The sequence below is a fragment of the Nannobrachium achirus genome (genome assembly GCF_963921795.1).
Source record: "Nannobrachium achirus genome assembly, chromosome: 1".
Lineage (NCBI taxonomy): Eukaryota > Metazoa > Chordata > Actinopteri > Myctophiformes > Myctophidae > Nannobrachium > Nannobrachium achirus.
In genome coordinates, this window is record NC_137810.1 from 46,145,984 (window position 1) to 46,167,836 (window position 21,853).

Below are 21,853 nucleotides of genomic sequence, written 5' to 3' on the forward strand. Positions count from 1 at the left end.
GTCATTTTATCGTCTACTCTGGCTTTTGGGATCACCCGGGACAGATTTTTTGTTTCTTGATTCAGTATTTAGATATTTGACATTCATTTTATCAGCCATGCCCCCTTCCTATAAAACCCATTGTAACTTCAATCTCCATTTTAACCATGACAGATTCATAGAAAACACACAAACGTGGTTTTGGTGACTCATACTGCCCTCTGGATATGTGAGGAGGCCATGTTTTTTCAATAATGTTTTTCATTTATCTTTAAAGCGGTTTTGGGAAAAAGAATCGCACCTGGGCGAAGTGAGCGTTTCAGATAATCCCCCTTATTTTTCCAAATAATAAAATGGTGACTCTAAAAGGCAATATGAAATTATTCAAATATAGCAGCATAGATAACAAACAAACTAATTATAAAAACAAGATAAAAAAATAGCGGTTTGACAGTCACAATCCTGCTAAAAAGGGGACCAGTCTCTTAGGTACTAAAATGCCAAGGACCAACACTAGAGGGCAACATCTGCTACTGCAGGACTGTAAGAGGGACTCTCACTGATATAAGACATGCTCAAAGAAAAGCTCTCATGCACACACACACACACACACACACGCACGTCGCACACACACACACACACACACTGGGTGAATTAGGGCGAGGTCGCTTGTCGCCCTGAGGCGTCTTACTAGTATACTGTTATCTAAATGGCTTTAGTTTATATGATATATAGGTGGACACAAAATTGAAATGGGTGGGCTCAGGCATACCTAAAGGCCCACCCATAGCTACGCCCCTGGCGTGCTTGCAAGAGACATAGAAATAGAAAAGAGAGTTAAATGACAATGCGAATGAGATGACAGGAGTTAATTACTACTAACTAAGTATTCTCAATACAATGAATGATATTCTTTAATATAACAGAAAAATCAACTAGTATAGCTGATCCAAGGTCACCACGCGTGTTGTGACCTCAATCCATTCACACACTGTCTGTTATTTATTTTGTTGCCTAATAATAGGCTACTCTACGCAGCTATGAGCATTTATTTTTAAATGGACATTTTTTGTATGGTAATTTGGAAATGCTTTTCAACAGGGCTATTTGGGATGGTATTAATCACTGATATACTGTGGGTCAGTAGGCTAGATCGATCTATGTACTCTTGGGATATTTTACTGCAGACCCCATCTGTGTTGTTTCAAAAGATATTCAAATCTTTCACATTTTGTCACCAAGTTGACCTGCACTTCCCAATGTTATTCTTAACATAATACTCCTGACCAGCAGGGGTCAGCAATGTGCTGAAAACGTTGTTTTAACACTACGTAGGACCTACGGAAGCAGAAGAGCTGTGTCCTTCACAACAGCAAACATGGCGACTGCTACAAAAATCATTCAGAGGCTCCGAAATCTATTGTCCGGGGTAAGATATGTTATTATTTACAAATCATAGTCACACTTCAAACCTCAAGACTAGACTCATTGTTGTAATAGTTTTGTACATATTAACTTACAACTACAAGGTGGGGTTTCAAACGATCAAACCCTTCAAACACTGCTGTCTGTTACAAGAGCTAAATGAGTAGCCTTGGATCAGTCTATAAAGATACCATGACGTTACAGACTTATTACAGCTTATTGTCAAGACAGCGTATTTACTCTAATGTTGATTAACCTTTTGATTTTAGTTGTACGAAACGTATTAGTTATTAATAACACACGTGTTATAATCCAGTTATGTTTTGTTCAGCCTTTATATAATTTCAAGGAACACCAGTTTGATGCAATTTTATTTTATTTCAATTCAGAGGGTACAAATGGTACCAAATGAACCTGTAAAAGGTCAATTTGTTTCCATGTGTACATCCTCTGCTCTGAGTTACAGACCTGTTAGCTGCAACTTGAAACAAGATTCTTTTTACATGTTGAATTGAGTTGCATCACCAACCATTGACAGCCCATACATCCAAACAGAACAAGTTCTATCTGATTGTATTTAACAATATTAAACTCCCCAACATTGCAGCTGTATGGAAAGCTTAAACCACATGTAGACATGTTATGTGCTACAATCTGTCAAGAAATTCCGTTCAGTGCAGGTGATTATTTTTCTAGTGTTGGAGTTTGGAAGTGCTTGTTTTCAAGTGCTGTCTCCTGCATTATGTGCTGGCACACAGGACCATTGAGTGATTTCCAACTTGCTTCCAAACTCCAACACTTAGAAAAACAATCACCTGCACGGAATGTCTTGACAGAAAGTAGCTCATAACATGTCTGCGGTGTAATAGAGTATATAATTCAAGCTTTCCATGCAGCTGCAATGTTGGTGAGTTTAACGTCATTTAATACAATCAGATTTCTAATGGGCTGTCAATGGTTGAGGTTGCCACTCTAGATTCAACATAATATAATAATAACAGCCTAACAGGGTTCCCACGGTCATGAAATTCCTGGAAATATTTTGGTCCTGGAAAAAATAGCTATGCATTGTCTTTCGTTATTGATTTTTGTTAATACCTCTGAAATGACAAATTAAACATGGGCCAAATTATCAAATATTAGAGGCAGAAATTGTGAAAATAGCCGATCTACATGCTCACAACGCCTCGCAAGGCGAGGGCGTTGTGAGCATGTAGATCAGCTATTTTCACAATAGAACCGTGTTATACAAAATTCCTCGACTCTTAGTGCTTGTCAGGGTGCCGGGTCCCCAGTTAAAATATTTCGGGGCGGGGGTCACGGCCTGAAAATGTTGAGAACCACTGGCATACACTACCTGTCTTTGGGCATTGCGCATAGGAGTAAGCGACTCGTTATTGAGCTGAATTATTGTTATATAGTGTGTGCCAGCGGCTACGTCATTGTAGTCCTTAGCGGCCATTTCTTGTGACAAAACACAGGTGTTTCAATTGTTTGATTGCATAGAACTAATGCTATAGTCTAATCAGAACACCTGTGTAAGGCTGTGTTGTCACAAGAAATGGCCGCTCTTAGAACTACATTTGGCACACCCTATAGTCCTGGAAATCGGGTTAAATATTCTGGAAAAGTTTGGAAAATAATTGGTAAAGATGTGTGGGAACCCTGTAATAAAAAAAGAAAACATTTGCAAATTGCAGCTACAGACCTGTAATGGTGTATTTAGTTCATAACTGTCTAAATCATTTGGCCGGGGACCCCCTAGACCCCTCTCAGGAGCAGCACACTTTAACAGCCATTCATCTATTCTAATCCATCCTTTGTGTTTCCTTTCAGCACGACCTTCAAGCAAAGCTTCAGCTACGATATGGAGAGATAGTTAAGAGGTAAAAATAATAGCTACAGCATAGATCAGTTACTCAAGTCAACCCTTTTACTTTTGAGTAACCCCACCCCGGTTTGATATGCAGTTTTATAGTATTACACTCTGTCATTTAAGTTTTGATTTGATTCACTAGATCCGGATGTAGACCGGGATTTTTACTTTCACACGGAAATGAAAAATTCTCACCATGGCCGACCGTCGTGGCCCAGTGTGGCAGTGAAAAAAAAACTTTCTCTGCGATCGAAGCGTTTTTGGAGAAAGATTCCAAGGTAAAGCTGTTTCTTTGCAGCAGCAATGAATGGAGATTACAAGCTTCCTGATGATGGCAGCCGAGTTGCATCATGGGATATGACGTTTTTTCACTCACCAGCGACCGCCGCAGCACCTGTTTACCTGGTAACCATGTTAACCAGGTAACACGTCCCTGGACGTGATAATGGGGCTGTGGCACTGCACCGCGGTAATTCTTATCACATTCCTGGGAGTTTTTGGCATCACGGATCAATCCTTGGTATTTCTTTATACAAGCGGCTGCGCTCGCTACACATGTGTTATTTATTTATTATTTATTTCACGGCTCGCGAACACTAGTGGGATTATCAAGACATTTCTTGTCAACATTCAAGTAGAACTAGTAAGACACCTCAGGGCGACAAGCGACCTCGCTATAAAGGGCGAGCGTGCCATGTCTTGGCCATCTGGCCAGTGATGTATATCGGACCAGTTAACCAAATATGGAGACCCTGGTACCCATAAATGGAGATCCATGTACTACTGTATATGGAGATATGCTGTGAGAGCCTAAACATGCTTACTCAGTTATTAGTTATGTGAAAGTCCTATGATGTCTATGACAGCTGACATCATACCCTCTTATGCCCAAACATGGAGATATGGGCTGTCTTGGCCATCTGTCTTGGCCATATATGGATTCTGTTAGTGTGGTATGTGGCCGATGGACATATGAGCATTCCCATATGAAGTCTTGTTAGATATGGGCTTAAAATTGATGACATCAGGGAACTCCATATACAGTATGGGCATAAAAGAATTCTGTTAGTGTGAAATTACAGTGAAGCCAGAGCATAAAAAAGTGTACACGTCCAACGGACAGATTCAGCATGTGCTGTTTCACATACTAAACTGCGACCTTCGGTCGCAACTACTGAGACATAAGAAATATATATATATTATATATGATTAGCAGTCCGCTTCACGTTGCAGCGTACCGTTCCTGAGTACGTATCAATCATAACCGAGACTACATACTTCCTCCCATACTTCCTCCCATACTTCGGTCCCGGTGATCCGTTCCCGCAGCGCTCACACTGTCACAAGTTCACAACACCTGCCAAGTCTGAATCCCCCTTTTCCTTTCACATTAGTTGAATTTTCAGTGTTTAAATCAGCTTAAACCTTGGCTTACCGGTATATGTTGACCGGGATATAGCTTTATACTCCACCCCTTTTATCCCTCTACACCAAATCTCCCAGATCTCTCCCTCAGAATAGGGGTGCAAGGGTTAGAGTGGTTCAAATGATGTGTTGCCCTGTTTTTCAAGGACCCAGCCACCACCCAAACTGCCTGTGGGGCCGAGCCACAAGTTCGCAGACAACTACTACTACACCAGAGACGGACGTAGGGAGTCTGTTCCTGCCACCGTGATCATGTCTGCACAGAAAGCCCTGCCTGCTGGAAGGTACTGTTCTGGAAGAACCACTTAAAGGAGTAGTTCACCCCCCAAATGACATTTTTCTATTGATTAGTCACACCATGGAGACTTGAGTTCAATAATATTTTTTTTGTATTTGTCGCATTCCTAAGACAAAAAAAAAATGCACTTGGGTCAGAATCATTGGGGGTAAATTTAGGGTCAAGGGTCAAGTAGATTTACCCCCGTTGCCTATCCAGGGCCTTGATTTTGGATCCCCATCATGGGCCTTGTATTTGGGTCCCCATCCAGGCCCATGCATTCAGAATCAATGGGGGTAAATTTACTATAATACATATTTTGTCTTAACTCATTGAGTGCCAATCCCGAACTAGTTCGGCTTTATTATCGTATCGCAGAGTGCCGATCCCGAACAAGTTCGGCTTTAAAATCTGGTGAACATGATTTCAATCGCGATTTTGCATGTTCCACCCCCATACAACCCCATCTAACATACAGGGCAGCCATGTTTGTTTACATAACATGTAAAACATAATGGCGATTATCTCAAGAATGCCTGAACGGATTTCCAATCGGATTTTTTTGTTTGAAAGCTGTGAACAAACTGCACAAATCCACTCCAATGCAATCCAGGATTGCATTGGATTTTTTAGAGCTCATTCTTCTCTGTTTTTTTCCCATGCATGAGGTGTGCAAGGTTTAATCATGGCTAAGTTGACGAAAATAAGGCTTCTAAAATGCTTGGTAGCCAATAGCTAACTTCAAGCTAACTTCATCCTCTTCCTGTACATGCACAAAGGAAAGTGTTCAGGCAAGTCATGGCTGCAGGGCTTCTGCATATACCAGCATATCTCTATGGGATTTTCTATGGCCACTGGGCGCCCTCTAGTGGTGAAAGGGGTGGCACTAAATGAGTTAAGAATGCGACAAATACAAAATAATATTATTGAACTCATGGTCTCCACACTTTTTGGGGTGAACTACTCCTTTAACGCTTAAAGTGGTGTATTTCACTTTAGGCTGTTTAGAGACACTTCTGGGGTCATTTTAATTTGTGTGCTCCCCAGAGACCGTTTTTAAGTTGCTTGATTCAATATTTAGATTTAGATTGATATTCGTTTGATCCACTCAGATTCAGAATAGGGATGCTCGGGTTCAAGTGGTTAATCTAAAAAAATATCCTTTCACACAAAGATTTGGCACACGCCTGGTGCATGATCAGTGCACGATGCGCCCACGTTAAAAGGTAAGGACATCGTGGCAGAAAGTCGATGTTTTTTAATGGCAGTAATTTTTATTTTGTTTGTGACACTTGCTTTGGCAATGTAAACGTATGTTTTCTTATGCCAATAAAGCTCCATTGAATTGAATTGAGTTAATTAAAAAGAGGGGAAAATTTTGCATTTATAATATAGCACCTTTATCCAAGGCGCTTTACATTTACAATGATTGTGCATTACATTCACCCATTCACACATATTGATAAACCGATGCAAGGAAGCTACCAACCTACTCATTGGGAGCAATTAGGGGTTCAGCGTCTTGCTCAAGGACACTTCAACACTAACTCTGGGGGAGCCTGGTTCCCAAGGGGCTGCTCTACTTCCTGAGCCACTGCCACCCCCCTGTAGTAGCTCTGAGGACCCTCTAGGGGACCCGGACACCCTGTTGAAGACCCCAGAATTATACTTTATTTGTTTCACATTATTATCCCTCCCCCATCTCTCTCTCTCTCTCTGTCTCTCTCTGTCTCTCAGTGAAGCTCCTGAAGTCCCAGCAAAGAGAGCAGTGACTCCTGGTGCGGTGTATAAGGAACCATTGCTCTCCACGGACCAGCCGTACCTCTGAACAGCAATGCCATCAAACACAGACCTATTATAGTGAGCATAGTAGGTTTTGGTGTAATCTTGTATCATAAAATGTTAATAAAGTATGTTATGTGTAAACCTTTTTTGTATTCATTTCTAAGTTAGAGAAATGTCACTGTTTGTCAAGTCCTTTAGCACCTCTAACCACTTTCAATCCCGTTATTGTATTTTGGGCATGTCATTACAGGTGAATTTGCTAGAATAGCAGAAATATATATCTCACCAGTCCACTTTAAATCTTTAAAATGACAGCTGTGTCAGAAAACCACAGAATTTCCTACAATCAAGTCCTTTTAACTGTTTACCTACTCCGCGACATGGGATGCACAGAAGCAAGGCACAGGAAAGCCGTGAAAGAGCTGGCTGAGGAGGCGGAGAAAGGTGGCTAAGGAAGAAGCACAAGAGTTGGGGGCTGAACGACATCTAGGGCATCAGCCGGGGGCAGCAGGGAGAGATCCCTGCCGTTGCTCCGCCACCAGTGGATGTTCTGGGGTTAAAGGAGCGAAACGTCAATGACTGGTGGTCCCCAGCTGATGACCCGTTGAGGCCCATAGAGGTGTTCAGTGAGGTTTCACAGCACACCTGCTCAAAAGGCATTGTTGGAGATGCGTCGGGTAGTAATGCCGGGCAGGAATACCATCAACTGTTTCATGATATGAACATTTCTGCTGTATTGGTTGCTAGTTGTCATTAATGTATTTTTTTTTCTTTTTTTTCAGGAAAATGGGTTAGGTGTGATAAAAATACCTGTATGATATATGATTAATTATCAGTTCATATGGTGCATATAAACCTATTAACTGGTTATTATCAGTAGTTTTACTTTCAGGATTTCAGATGCTGAGTAGACAAACTTAATTATTGATTGGGTTAAATTTAGGCTTAAAGGTGTGGGTCACCCAAAAAACGACTTATCTATCAATTACACACCACATGAAGCTTTTATGTTTTTGTCGCATTCCTAAGCCTATTTATGACGGTGAGGAGACTCCTATAAGAGTCAGACTGTCCCAATCACAGAAGTAGGCTACACTAAAATGTATGCAAAAGTATATGTGGCCTGGGATGCTCCTGTCCAACTATTCTGCACTTTTATGAGTTTAATCCTCTTAAATTGTATTCGGGTGAGTGGGTGACCATGATGACTGAATAAGTGTAATGGCTTGTGTGTCCTCAAAAGAAAGAAAAAAATATATATTTTTGTGCTATGAATTGAAATATTCTTTGTTAACTTAAATATCACAATCCAATGAACATTATGGGTTTCTGTGTTTTATCTGCTGAGCTTCACTGCAGTTCTTATCATGGGGGTTTGGGTTGGGACCTCCAGGGGTCCTTGAATTGGATTCCACGTGGTCCCCAAAATTAGGAAAGTGCCTGCTGGTCATTTGGTTACACTCAGAGCAATGGAGTATAAATGCATACCAAATTGGGGGTCCTTGAACTTAAAACGTTTGAGAACCTTAGCCGGCCTAATGTATGTAAAATTGGGTGTCTTTATGAAATATAAGGTAAAGTTGAGAATTACTAATGAGTGTCGGGACGGGTAAATTACCTTTGTCAAAAAAGGACACTTACAGTAAGAAAAGGATTCTAGTTTTATAGCCATATAATAATATAGCCTATTTTGACCTGGAAAGCATCTGTCTTTTTAGATTTTAGTGGTGGCTATTCAAAAATAGCAGATGTCCAAACTTGTACATCTGCTATTTTTTGGACAGTTTTGAAAAATCTTGCAAGTGTGAGAACTAAGGGTTAAAGAAAACACGTGTCATGTGTCACTGACAGGAGGAGGTGGACATTCAAGGACAGTGTAGGGGTGATCATGTTACCGTCCCGGTCTCACACGACTGGTCACTGATGTTGGTTTGAACCATGAACCCAACATTACACATTCCATATGATGAAACTCCTACAGAAGAACACATGTGACGTGTCGTGCACTTGTCATCGCCCATGCCTACACAACGTCAAGTAAATAAAATGCTTTCGCCGAACGCTTCCTACGTCATTTTAACGCGCCAGGGCTGAGAACTGAGCATGGGACACCTTGATGGATTTGATCTCTACATCATCTTATTATTAATAACCTGTCAAAATGTTTGTGGTAAGACGCTGGATCTATATGATGCATGCATGCATGGCTAGGTGTTCATGTTGTTGCACGTCTGGTGTTGTTGTGCTATAGTTGTTTGGGATGCACGATCACGCGATGCATTGCGTGCAACCGCTGTTATATTAACCATTTCGGCATCATGTCAAACTATCAAGTTGTTTATCTCAAATAATTATAATACATAGGTTTATTTAATTGAGCTGGACTTCGCGTGGCAGAGACTAGCTCTGTCAAGAGCGTGTCTGACTTTAACGTGCAAGAAAATATGAATGGACTTCAATGAATAAACACGGATGAATGAAAGTGACACTGGTCGTTCAACCTCTTTATGTGTTTAACATGGATGAACCTATCTTTATCCGTGTACATGTGCTTTAGGTAGCTAAATGACATTTGTTTAATAAAACAAAAGTTAAAGCTAGTATTTAACATCTGGTAGTCTTGATCCAAGGCTATATGAGAGTATCATTTGTTACACTATTCTGCTTGCTGTGGGAATAACACACACACACACACACACACACACACACACACACACACACACACACACACACACACACACTACTTTTAATTGAACTGGATGTGCTTGCATGTCTGTCTGTCTGTCTGTCTGTCTGTCTGTCTATCCTAGCCTTAGATCAAGATTATTAGCCTATTACAGTATGTATCTTATCAAGTTTGACTTTTACTTTTGTTATATGCGAATGTCAGAATCGATAAAATACATAGATGATGGTCTCGAGCCAAGCCTACAGTATATCTGATGGATGGATTTGGGGCTAATAACATATTTGTGTGTGTTTCTTCTAACTAGATGTTTTAGGGCACTACCTGCCAGCAGAGCAGCCGTCCCAGTTCAGATGTGACAGTGGGCAGTTTGTCCCCAGGCTCCAGGTGTGTGACGGAGAACCTGACTGCCAGGATGCTTCTGATGAGCTCCACTGTTGTGAGTTACAATACTGTCAACAATCAATCAATCAATCAATCAATCAATCAATCAATCTTATTGATTTGGCTTGGTGCCGAACACCAGTAGACACGTCCTGGCCTGATTTCTGTAAATGTCTGGATGAGTTCTGGGCTCGCTGCCAGTCTTGCAGCTTAAAAAAGGACATTTCGCAACTTTTGCCTGTGATACACGTGAACAGCAGTTTCAGCGGGTTTCACATTCATTCATTAGATGTCTTGTTGCAATGGCTTTGTTTTGATTTGTATACAGATTGTAATGTGTTTAAAAACAACGTGCACATCACCACATTAACCACTTAAACCCCATTATTGGTTGAGCAAGGTCCCTCAGGGCTCTATGCTAGTGTCTTTTCTGATTTCTGCTATAGAGGGTACTATGCGCATGTGTAAAGTGAGTGGCAAAGTGAGTTTAACGTTGTTTAACGCAATCAGATAGGACTGTATGTGTGGATACTGGATTTATGGGCTGTCAAGGTCAGAAAGTATTTTTTTGCCACTCAGTAGGCGTTCCCGCATAACTCCCGGTCCCGGGTATGATGATGATGTCACGCGCATACCCTCTATTGTGAGGAAAGCTTTAGCTGAATAAGCTCACAAGCACAACGCGAGTCGTTTGTCTATTTTCTGCTAAAGCTTTCCCCCACAATACGGATTCTGGGGTTTAAATGGTAAGCTGGTGCTACTCATTGTTCATTTGGATGTGATCAGTATAAGATGAATAAACAAAACATGGTGTAATTAATCTTTTTATTAATATGCACTCCTGCCTCAGCAGAAGAGGGAATTCCCCTAGTACTGATTGGGGAATTCCCTGTTGAAGAGTGACAGGCTATATGTGAGTGTGACTGATACGTGATCAGCAGCATCACAGTGCTGTCAAAGTACAATGTCAGCACCTGATAATGCAGTAAACTCCCTTATCTAGGAGTCCTCTCTCTGTAGATGAAGAACAGAGAGTGCAGTGTCTTCTTCAAGGATGTAAATAGTTAGTAAAGGCTGAGCCATGCTTCATGAAGGGCTGGGCAATATCAATATTGTCTGGTATTTTTTTGGATATTGCAATATAGTGATACTGTGTGTCACAAGTGTTGTCTTTTATTGATTTTAAAGGCTTTGTTACAGTAAAGTGATGTCATTTTCTGAACTTAACTGACTGTTCTAGCTGTTCTATTATTTGCATTTACCCACTTCGATATTATATAGAGATTACTGATGATTATTTTTGAGTCTCATTGGGTAAATAATTTGTGATTGTTAACTTCCTGATAGGATAGAAAACTGGCAGTACAAGGTGTACTGTCCCATGTCATGTTGTGCAAGTGATGAATTAATGGTACAGGAGCTATATATAATTTACTGACATATCTAATTGGTCACGCATATCGAATTGGTAGTGGCGCCTATAGACAGCTGTTGTGGTGCTGTTTCGGAGAACTCTGCCTCAGCCTTTCCCTTCCTTGACAGATCTGATGAGTCGTGTAGCCTCTCTTTGACAGAATGGACGATCTACAAGCTGAAATCTGCTATTTAATTTATACTGTATGTGGCGGAGAGAGTCGCAGCCCCAGCCTGAAGCCTCAAAAAGTCTAGTATCTCCCTCGCTCCATATAGGAATATCCCTTTGGAGTAATGGTTAAGATATTGGACTTTCACGCGGGAGGCACAGGTTCAAAGCCCGGGTGGGGAGGTTCGCATCACCTTCGTTACATACAGTATACAAAGAGATTGACAAAAGTAAAACATATCCGAACTCTGGGAAGAATGAGCTCCCAATGTTTCGTTCGCTTATTCCTGGCTTTTAGTTCAATGCCTCTTCATCAGGTGGCATTAGTTGTGGGGATGTAAACCTGTATACTATTTTGGTTATTGGATCTTTCAGAAAGTGCTTAAGGCTGGACTCACACAGCTGCGTGAAACATCTTCTCCTTTTCGGCTGAGAATGGCCACTGGGGCGCCGTACTAATGCATTGTCAATGGAAGGTTGTTTGTTTTTTTGTCGTTGCCGTGTCTCTAGCTCAACCGCAGCCTGTACGCTCTTGAAGAGACACTGAAGTCGGGGTTCGATCCCTGGCCGGCAAAGTCCTACCAAAGACTATAAAAATGGGACCCAGTGTCTAGGGCTGTCACGATTACGTCATTTTACATGACGATTATTTGTCACTCAAATAATTGTGATTAACGATTTAATTGTGTTTTTGTCGTTGACAATTACATTTCTGTTTGGCTTGTAGGCTTTTAAGTTGCACATGGCAGATATGACACATAACCTAAATATACAAAGACATTACTGACATATTTGACAACTTTATACTGAAAAAATAACAAAGATAGTGGAAACAGCCAATCTATAAGCTCACAACGCGTCGCATCGCGGTGCGTTGTGCGCTTATAGATCTGCTATTTCCACTACCTTTTGATAGTGTTTGAAACTGTTTAACACTTCTCAACATGGAAACGATTATGACGATTATGCAAAATAATCACGATTACCTCAAATAATGGCGATTAGACGATTATGTAATAATTGTGACAGCCCTACCAGTGTCTCCCTGTAAGGCCCTCAGCCCTGTGACATACTAGTGTCATATCCAGGGGATGTACTTGTACAAGCTTGTTCAAGCTGTCTCACACACTCCAGAAAAAGTAGATGGGCTCTCCTATTTCTGCAGACATGTACTGTAAGCGTATCTTCATTGGTTACGCTACAGTACATCTCAGTCTCTGTGACTGATTTCTGTCACTTAGATTCCATATAGTCCAGCATTTATTTCAGTTGGCTAAAGCGTCTTTCAGACGAGGGGCGGTTGACGCGCCCTAGCAATTCGTTTTCCAGCTCACGTATTAGGAGCTGTTCACGTATCAGGAGGACGGTATGAGTCACCAGAACCAAGAACGGGTGTTTTTGATTAATCTGTTATGGTTAAAATGGAGTTTGAAGTTACAATTGGTTTGTCTAGGAAGGGGGCATGTCTGATAAAATGAATATCAAATATCTAAATACTGAATCAAGCAACTTAAAAACTGTCTGAGGTTATTCCCAAAAGCCTGATTAGACAATAAAATGACCAAAAGCTTTTTTGAAATTGAATTATCCCTTTAAACTGTCAATAATTTGTAAACTTGACCTTTCACTTTGTACTTGGTCTAATCTTTTTTTCCCTCTAAACCAAACCTCTTTGCTGAAAATAGACATTGTGAGCTTGTACGGTAGATCTGCTATTTTCAGCTAATATTCCTCTTGGAGTAGGGAGGCTTGGATTTAAGTGGTTAAAAAGAAAGTTCCTACAAGTGGTATACAGCTGAAAAATGTGTAAGAAAAAAAAAAACAAAAAAAAAAACAGTTGTGAAAATATTTTTACAAGTTGCCTAAACTGTTGTAACTCTGTTGTAACCGACCCCTGATCTAAAGAATTATTTACTGTTTGAAAATGTGAGCACCCAAAGTATATGCACTGCAGAGTTTGGGTTATGCACATGCACACACATGTACGTTTAAACTGTTTGAGCAAAGCTATGTTTGCTAATAACACATCCTGGATTAGACACAAGCATGCGCGACCCGTCCCCGCTTAGCCATGAAGATGGATCTGCCCTCCCACTCCTGAAACGCAGTGGCTGTTGACACGGACTGTAAATTCACTCTGCTCTCTGTCTAACAGTGCCTGACTGCCTGTACGCATTGTGTCTGTGAAACATTGCCCCTTGTGCAACTTCAGAGCAATTGCTGAACGCACCGAGACGAAAAAGCCGGTCAGAGAGTGGTTTGGGGGACATACATACAGAGGTTTGGACGTTGGTTATAGGTTGATTTAGTGAGGCACCAATGTTGTTCTGTGAGCATGAGCTTGGCCTCAGTGTGTAGTGTGTACACATCATTGATCTATCTATCTCTCAGCCAGGTGTGTGTGTGCGTGCGTGTTTGTGTGTGTTCTTTGGGGGTGAAAGTGTAATAGCAGTGAGAAGGAACAATATGGGGAGAGGTCTACTTTAGGAAGGGGAGGAGTTGAGTTTCAGTATAGTGTTGGGAGAAATACTCAAATGTTTTAAAAGGACTCATGCAGAATGTCCCATTTCACAAGGGTTCAAATGTATAAAAAGCTTTTCAAAATAGCAGATCTACAAGCTCACAACACGTCACGTGGTTTGTACTTGTAATAATTAAAACCTACAAAATACGTTTTCAAATAATTGTACTGGAGTAAAAGTACAATATTAGTTCTGAGATGTAGTGGAGTATAAGTAAGTAACATGATTACATGTACTTAGTTACTTTACACCACTGTATGTATCACTGGCTGCTGTTTATCTGCATTACTCCTCAGGCAGACGGTAACAACCAAACCTTTGAATTAAATGGTTGGTTCTGTGTGCATGTTTTTCTTGTGTGACCTGTGTATACCACAGGCTTTGAGAATCCCAGGCCTAAAGTATTTTTTTTTTTGTTATCAATTATTTTTATTTTCCATAACATGAAATTAGAGACATACATATGAATAGAACAAGAAAAAGTAAAACATTAATCAAAAGAAAAATGCAATTAACAGACAAACACAAACAATAGCAAAACAAGAAAAGGAAAAGAAAACCCACCCACCCCCTTTCCCCGGACCAACACGGAATGTACAATAGTGCATGCCTGTGCTAGGCTGTTACCACTATATAGTGATTTCTTGAATCATAGCCTTAAGCTTATCTGCAATGTCCGACCACATATTAATGTTTTCTTCTTTTGCTCCGTGTAACCTTGCTATCGACTGCTCTAAATATACTATATCTAGAAAGGTTAAGGCCCACTGGCGAAACGTTAACGTATGAGGAGGTTTCCACCGCGTAGCTACCATCTTCTTCGCCGCCGTTAATCCAGCAAAGAAGATGCGCTTGCGTATATTGTTTAGTTGCAACTGTGAGACGTCATTTAATAAAAATAAAGAAGGAGAAGATATGATATTAATACTAAAAATAGTTGAAAGTTTTGAGGCAACCATATTCCAGAATGACGACACATTTGGGCATTCCCAAACCATGTGAAGGAAGGTACCAATACTATTTGAGGCGCAGAGAGTGCAGTTGGGATTATTCAAAATCCTCATAGCACATAGTCTGCGGGGAGTTAAATAAGTCCGATGAACAAAATTTAAATGAATTTGTTGATGGTCTGGATTTCTAGAAGATAGCCTAATGTTAGACCACACTGTGTCCCAACAAAAGTCAGGGTCCAAATTTGGTACATCATTCCTCCAAACAGTATCAACAGATAGGGGCCCATAACTACAGTCTAATAAAAAACCATAGAGGGTGGAAACCAAACCTCTTGTTCTGTTACCATCACAGATAAACTCATGGAAGGGGTGCAATCTAAGGGGAGCTTGCCATGGGACCCCATAGGTCCTCATGGACGTTCTCAGTTGGAAGTAGAAAAAAAGGGTATTTCCAGGCAGATTGAAGATGTCACACAAATCTCGAAAAGGTCGTAAACCATTTCTATCAAATAAGTCCCCTAATGTACGAATCCCCTTAGCCCTCCACCTTGGAAAGCGAATGGGGCGATCCTCGATTAAAAGTCTTTGATTATTGAACACTGGGGAAAATAAGTTCCATTTACAATCAATCTTACACATCTTTTCAGCTGCTCTCCATACTGCCACTAAATGAGAAATGATAGGTCCAAAGCGAACTTTGCATTGATGTGTAGTTATGTTTGAATAGATAAGATCTCTCAATTCAACAGGCTGCACTAAACTCTCCTCAAGCTCTCTCCAAGAAACCTTATTTGCTGGGTTAAACCAATTTAAAAGGGGGCGGAGCGTGAAGGCCCAATAATAAAATTTAAAGTTGGGCAATGAAAGGCCGCCATCATCTCTAGCACGTTGTAATAGAGAAAGTTTAAGACGAGGGCGTTTCCCTTTCCACACAAACTTAGATATCGAAGAGTGAAGCTTATTCCAGTATTGCGGCGGTGGTGGCAAAGGGAGCATAGAGCTTACAAAGTTAACCCTAGGAAGAACATTCATCTTTATGATTGAAACTCGAGCTTGGAGAGAGTTGGGCAAAGATGACCATCTATCTAAATCAAGACAAATCTTATTTAGAGTGTCACCATAGTTGTTCTTAACAATAGCCTGAAGAGAGGGGAAAATATCTATGCCAAGATATTTGAATTGGCTTACTACTGGGATTATGGGCGGCAGGATAGCAGATCTCATCTGATCATTTAGAGGTAGAAGGGCTGACTTCGTCCAATTAATTTTGTAGCCGGAAATGGAACTGAACTGATCAAAGATTTGAAGGACGTGAGTAATTGACTGTGGTGCATTCTCAATGAACAGTAGAATATCGTCAGCATATAGGGAAATGCGATGCTGTGTGTTGTTAATCGAAACAGGAGTAATATCTGCAGACTGACGCACTGTCTGAGCCAAGGGTTCGAGTGAAAGTGCGAAAAGGAGAGGACTAAGGGGACAACCCTGCCTCGAAGATCTGCCAATCGTGAATAGCGGCGAACAGATCTTACCGGTTAGGACCATCGCTGACGGATTAGAATAAAGTACTTTAACAAAATGTATGAATGAAGCACCAAATCCCATTTTATCTAGTACAGCCCACAGGTAAGACCATTCCAGACGATCAAAAGCCTTCAACGCATCGAGCGACAACACTGCGGCGGGGGTCCTCAGCTCCTTAGCCCTATCGATGATATGCAATAGTCGTCTAGCATTATCAGAGGCTAGTCTAGTTCCTATGAAACCTGTCTGATCACAGTGTACTAAGGTGGTCATAAAACCCTGCAAGCGACGCGCAAGCACCTTAGCAAAAACTTTTAGATCAGAATTCAAAAGTGAAAGCGGTCTATAGCTTGCGCAATCTGTGGGATCCTTGTTCTTCTTCAACAATAATGATATAATAGCTACATTCACATCCCTGGAGAAAGAGCCACTTTCAATTGCATATCGAAACATGTCTAGCATCAGCTGACCTAGATCTTCCCAAAAGATGGCATAAAGTTCAGGGGGTATCCCATCCAAACCAGGCGACTTGCCCCTACGCATTGCGAGCACAGCTTCCTGTAATTCCGCCAGATGGAGCGGTCTATCTAAGGCTTCCGCATCCGCCTCGCTAAGGGTTGGTAACTGTATGTTGGATAAAAAATTATTGCATACTGCATCATCGTGAATGACCTCGGAGGTGTAGAGCTCATCATAAAAAGCACGAAACGTGGCATTGACCTCTTTGGGTTCTGTAACCATGGCTCCCGTTGTTGATTTGACACTAACAATATCAGCAAAATGCTCATTGGATCTAAGACGTAAAGCCAGTAAGTGACTGGGTCTTGCACTATTAAAATAGTAGTTTTGCCTTGTGCGTTTCATTTGAAATTCTGAGCGGCGCTTGAGAATGGAGTTAATTTCTTTCTTAACTAGCTCCCTCTGAGTTGCTGTACTAACATCAAAGTTATTTTGGAGAGAATTATCCAAAGTAGAAAACCGAGATTCCAATTCCACCAGTTTGGCTGACCTTAATTTTCTCTGAGTGGACGCATAGAGGGTTGTATTACTCCTGATAAAGCCTTTAATTGCATCCCAAAGAATTCTGGGATCCTCAACTGAGCCTGTATTGATATTTATAAATTCACGCAAACCAGTTTGAAACTGAGCTACAAATGCCGCATCGCGCAGCAGTGTGGTGTTAAACCGCCATCTAGGAGCTCTATCTATAACCTGTTTCAGTGAAGCAACACACAGCACCGCCTTGTGATCCGAGAGTGACATTGGGAGCAACTCTACCTTGGCAATTTTATGAAACAAGCTAACAGGGGCAAAAACGTAATCGATCCTAGAGAATGAAGCATGCCTACCCGACAGAAAAGAAAAATCTCTAACCGTTGGGTTCATTAAACGCCAGATGTCGAGTAAGCCAGTTGAGTTTGCCCAAGCACGTAGTTCTGCAGACGCTAGTGCTTGTTCTCTGCTTTCTACCCCAGTGGATCTATCTAGGTTATGTTGCCATGTTGCATTGAAGTCAGCACCAACAATGATTTTGAAATCCGTCAGTTCCAATAAGGTTTTAGTTAGTAATTTGTAAAACTCTTTGTCTAAAACATTTGGAGCATACACAGAGACTAGTGCTAGCATTTTACCCTCCAAGCGGATTTTAGCAACAGCTATCCTCCCGTCACTGTCAGACCAATCACCCAAAAAATCCAACCTAAGGTTACGTCTAGCCAATATGGCTACTCCCTTGGTTTTGGAAGAAGCAGCTGAAAAGGCTAAAACACGATAATGTTTATTAGCCAATCGGTTGGAATGCTCTTTTAAAAGATGAGACTCCTGTATAAATGCAAAGTCAATTGATTTAGATCGCAAAACCCCCAAAATGCTGGTTCGTTTATGCGGTATATTCGCTCCCCTTACATTGAAACTTAGAAATTTATATTCTGTCATAATTGTGGTTCAAACCATACGCACAGCAAGCACAGTAGAACATTTTAGAATTTCCTAGTTGGTCCCTCACAACAAACCTTCCCAACAGAAAAACAAAACAACCCCAAAAGGAACAGAAAGGAAAAAGCAACATCAAACGAACATAAAAAAACACATAACATTGAAGCTTGAGGGGGAAAACCCCATTAGCATCAGAGTGCACAAAAACAGTTCCCCACCCCATCAACCTATTAGTCAACCTTCATTTCACTCTGTCAGAGAGTGCAAACAAGTAACTGCCCAAAAGTAACCATACATTGCCCTCTGGTGGTTATGTAAATATATAACAGATCACCAAAGTAAAAACAACAACAACAAAAAAGTGCCTTCTTGTGGCTGAATAGCTCTCAAACATTCCATCAGCTCAAATTATGATCAATCTCCCCACTTCATATCACTTAAATAAATGAGAATGGTATGTTAACATTTCTAGTAAAGAAGGGGGAGAGAAAAAAGAAAAGAATAAAGGGAAAAAAAATTTTGAGGGGACTATAACAACTGTAATAATAATAATCAGTCCAGCATTAGGCCCACTTAGAATGTGATAAAGCCCTATAAGCCACGTTAATGCAAATAACCAAACACTTGTGACAGATAAGTGGAAATAAGGCTGTCACCACGACAAGGCACTAATATAATATTAATAATAAAAATAAATAAAAAAGGAAATCAGTGTATATGATATAAAAAATATATGCACTTACATATGTAGTTAGAAATAGAAATTAAAAGCACATCCGGGGGGCCATATGCAGCAAAGCACACACAGTGTTAATGCATACTGCGCCACATACAGCCCCCCCATGCATCCATGCATACAAACCACAATTACTAATTAGAAGGGGGAAAAAAAGGAAAGAAAAGAAAAGTCTGTATACATAAGTATTTACATAAAACACAGTTATGTATGATCAGGAAACCATATACAACACAGCACACAAATGCATACTGCGCCATATACAGCTCCCTGTACATGCCCAAAAGGCCAGTGCAAACTTAGATAAATGTCAATCATATTAGTTAAGTCTGTTTCCGTCTTAAACAGTAAACTACCATACTTCAAACAGTGAACCTACCCAATCACGACTACAAAATAAATATCCCAATACAGAGCTCCCCTCTCCCCCCATCAAGAAATTAACATTTTAGAAGACAACAAGTAAAGTAGGTAAATAACTACCCCCCCCCCCCCCCCAGACAGCGGATCCACAAGCACGTAGAGCCAACGCGCCACGAGATCGTACATCCGCCAGCTATTGAGATTAGAAAAAAAAGGAAAAAAAAAAGAACGAGTCAATGAGCCAGGGAGAGAGAGAGAGAGAGAGAGAGAGAGAGAGAGAGAGAGAGAGAGAGAGAGAGAGAGAGAGAGGAGAAGCAGAGATAGGTAGAGAGACATAGAGAAAGGGCGGGAGAGCGAGTGGTCTCTGGACCCGCGGAGCCTTCACAATTTAGACCATATTATTTATATCTGTTTCACCTTAAACAGTAGGCTACATTACTCAATACAAAGGCCAAAGCCCAGTCTCGCCCTCCTACCCGAAAAAGTAGCGTTTTAGGCGGCATAAACGAACCATAAACTAACAACCAACATAGCCGCCATTACCTAACAGAAAGAGAGAGAGAGAGAGAGAGAGAGAGAGAGAGAGAGAGAGAGAAAGACACACACACACACACACACACAGCGAGAGAGAGAGCCAGAGAGAGAGAGAGAGAGAGAGAGAGAGAGAGAGAGAGAGAGAGAGAGGGAAAGCCGAGATAGATAGAGAGACATATAGGGAAGACGAGAGAGAGAGCAGGCTCCGTCCGAACCGCGACACGTTAGACAAAGCTTAACAGAGAGAGATAAAACACTCTAGACCTATATAGTAAGCAGCACAACGCTCAATAAGAGCAAAGAAAAGGAATACAATAATAACAAGAACAATGTCCATTATATTCAAACAAAAAAGACAGTGAATTATGCTTATAGCTTTAGCAGCCCTAAATCCTCTCTCCTTGTGGTAACCTAAATTAAAACGAGTAACACCCATCTGCTTACAGATCTTGTTAAAAAAATAAAACAAATAAAATAGGTATTATGAAACGAAACACTTGAAAACACAACGTCAAGTCAGATGATGAGTCCAAAACAATAAGTAGGCTTACATTAACAACTCACCCTTTGGGGAGGAGGAGGAGGAGAGAGTGAGGAAAGAAAGACGCTGCGTAAAAGTCATCTCCAAAGTCCCAGCCAGCTTACCAACAGTCCATTAAAGGCAAAAGGATATCACATCGGCAGAATGTGTTTGAAAGCACGCGATCACGAAAGCAAAAGTGTCCCTGGTAAAAGTTAGTTCTCTGTAACTGTCGTCTCATCATCCTGCGTAGCTAGAGTCTCGTCCGCAGCACCTGGAGTCTTGAACTTATCCTTGCAAAAGGCCAGAGCTTCCTTGGGTGAGTTGAAAGTAGAAGTCGCCTCATCCACGGTTATCCAGAATTTGCTCGGGTGCCTTATTCCGTATTTAACTCCTTCCGCGGTGATGGAACGTAGGAATTCCTTTACTGGCCCGAAAGCTGCCCTTCTCTTTGATGTTTCAGCAGACCAGTCGGGGAAAATATACACCTTTTTGCCATTGTATGTCAGTTGGCCTGCTTTCCTGGAGAGCTGGAGTATGCGTTCCTTTACCCGGAAAAAATGGATCCTTGCCAGGAAAGCCCTTGGCTTATCAGAACGTGGATTGCCGGTCCGATGAGCACGATCCACCTCCGGGGGGGAGTCGGGAAACTCGTCGGGGAATGTTTTCTGCAAAAAAGACTGGATAAAGGCCACTGGGTCAGCCTTTTCTAGCCCAGGAGAGATCCCAATCACTCTTATGTTGTTCCTACGACTCCGGTCTTCTGCTATGACGAGCTTCTCCTCCAGATTAGCACATCTTCTCTCCAATTCAGTGATACACATCTGCAAACTGTCCATGGAGGAACCAAAGTTCTCAATGGCCTCCCCATGTTCAGCCACGGTCGTGTTCAGCGTGGCGACTGCAGGACGCAGCTCCTTTCCGAAGTCATCAATCTTCTTCAGTAATTTCTTCTCCAAGCCAAGCATCATGGGTTGAATAAAACCATCCATAAACTCTTTCAGTGATTCCTTGAGGACCTCGCGCAGCATGCTCTTTGTAACCGGAGCGTCAGCGTCGCCCTCCATTGCGCCGGCCATGTTGTCGGCGTTTGCGGTCGGAGACCTGGTACTCCTCGACCTCGTGTTAATCGTATTCGGCATGAAACACGAAACAACTGCAAAAACAGACGCTCACCAGTGTTTTGGGCGTTTAAAGTCTCAAAAGAACTATAAAGGCAGTAAAAAATGGGCTTAAAAAATGTGAAAACTATGCACCTCCACAGAGCTCAACAAACGCGTCCTACTCGGTCGCCATCTTGTCGGAACTCCAGGCCTAAAGTATTAACACCAATAATGATATTAAGTA

The 21,853-nt window shown here is 41.4% G+C and overlaps 2 protein-coding genes across 2 annotated transcripts in view; both read left to right on the plus strand.

Annotated features, from left to right (window-relative positions):
- The first annotated feature begins 1,352 nt into the window (after positions 1-1,352).
- On the plus strand, positions 1,353-6,898 carry ndufa7 (NADH:ubiquinone oxidoreductase subunit A7). Its single transcript, XM_080725612.1, has 4 exons — positions 1,353-1,408; positions 3,241-3,290; positions 4,852-4,989; positions 6,720-6,898. The coding sequence occupies exons 1-4, from the start codon at positions 1,358-1,360 to the stop codon at positions 6,808-6,810; spliced, it is 330 nt and encodes a 109-aa protein (XP_080581738.1). The 5' UTR covers positions 1,353-1,357; the 3' UTR covers positions 6,811-6,898.
- A 1,956-nt stretch (positions 6,899-8,854) lies between these two features.
- Positions 8,855-21,853, plus strand: part of LOC308288253 (low-density lipoprotein receptor-related protein 8-like) — a 51,720-nt gene continuing 38,721 nt past the window's right edge. The window contains exons 1-2 of the mRNA XM_080729645.1: positions 8,855-8,937; positions 9,761-9,892. Coding sequence (XP_080585771.1) covers positions 8,871-8,937; positions 9,761-9,892 — 199 coding nt within the window. The 5' untranslated portion in view covers positions 8,855-8,870. The remainder of the gene's footprint in view (positions 8,938-9,760; positions 9,893-21,853) is intronic.

Bases quoted from the DNA above. Each gene is read 5' to 3' on its own strand.
- ndufa7 (XM_080725612.1), top strand. From the start codon at position 1,358: ATGGCGACTGCTACAAAAATCATTCAGAGGCTCCGAAATCTATTGTCC. The intron at 1,409-3,240 runs GTAAGATATGTT...GTTTCCTTTCAG, and splicing joins TCCGAAATCTATTGTCCGGG to CACGACCTTCAAGCAAAGCT. The intron at 3,291-4,851 runs GTAAAAATAATA...CTGTTTTTCAAG, and splicing joins TATGGAGAGATAGTTAAGAG to GACCCAGCCACCACCCAAAC.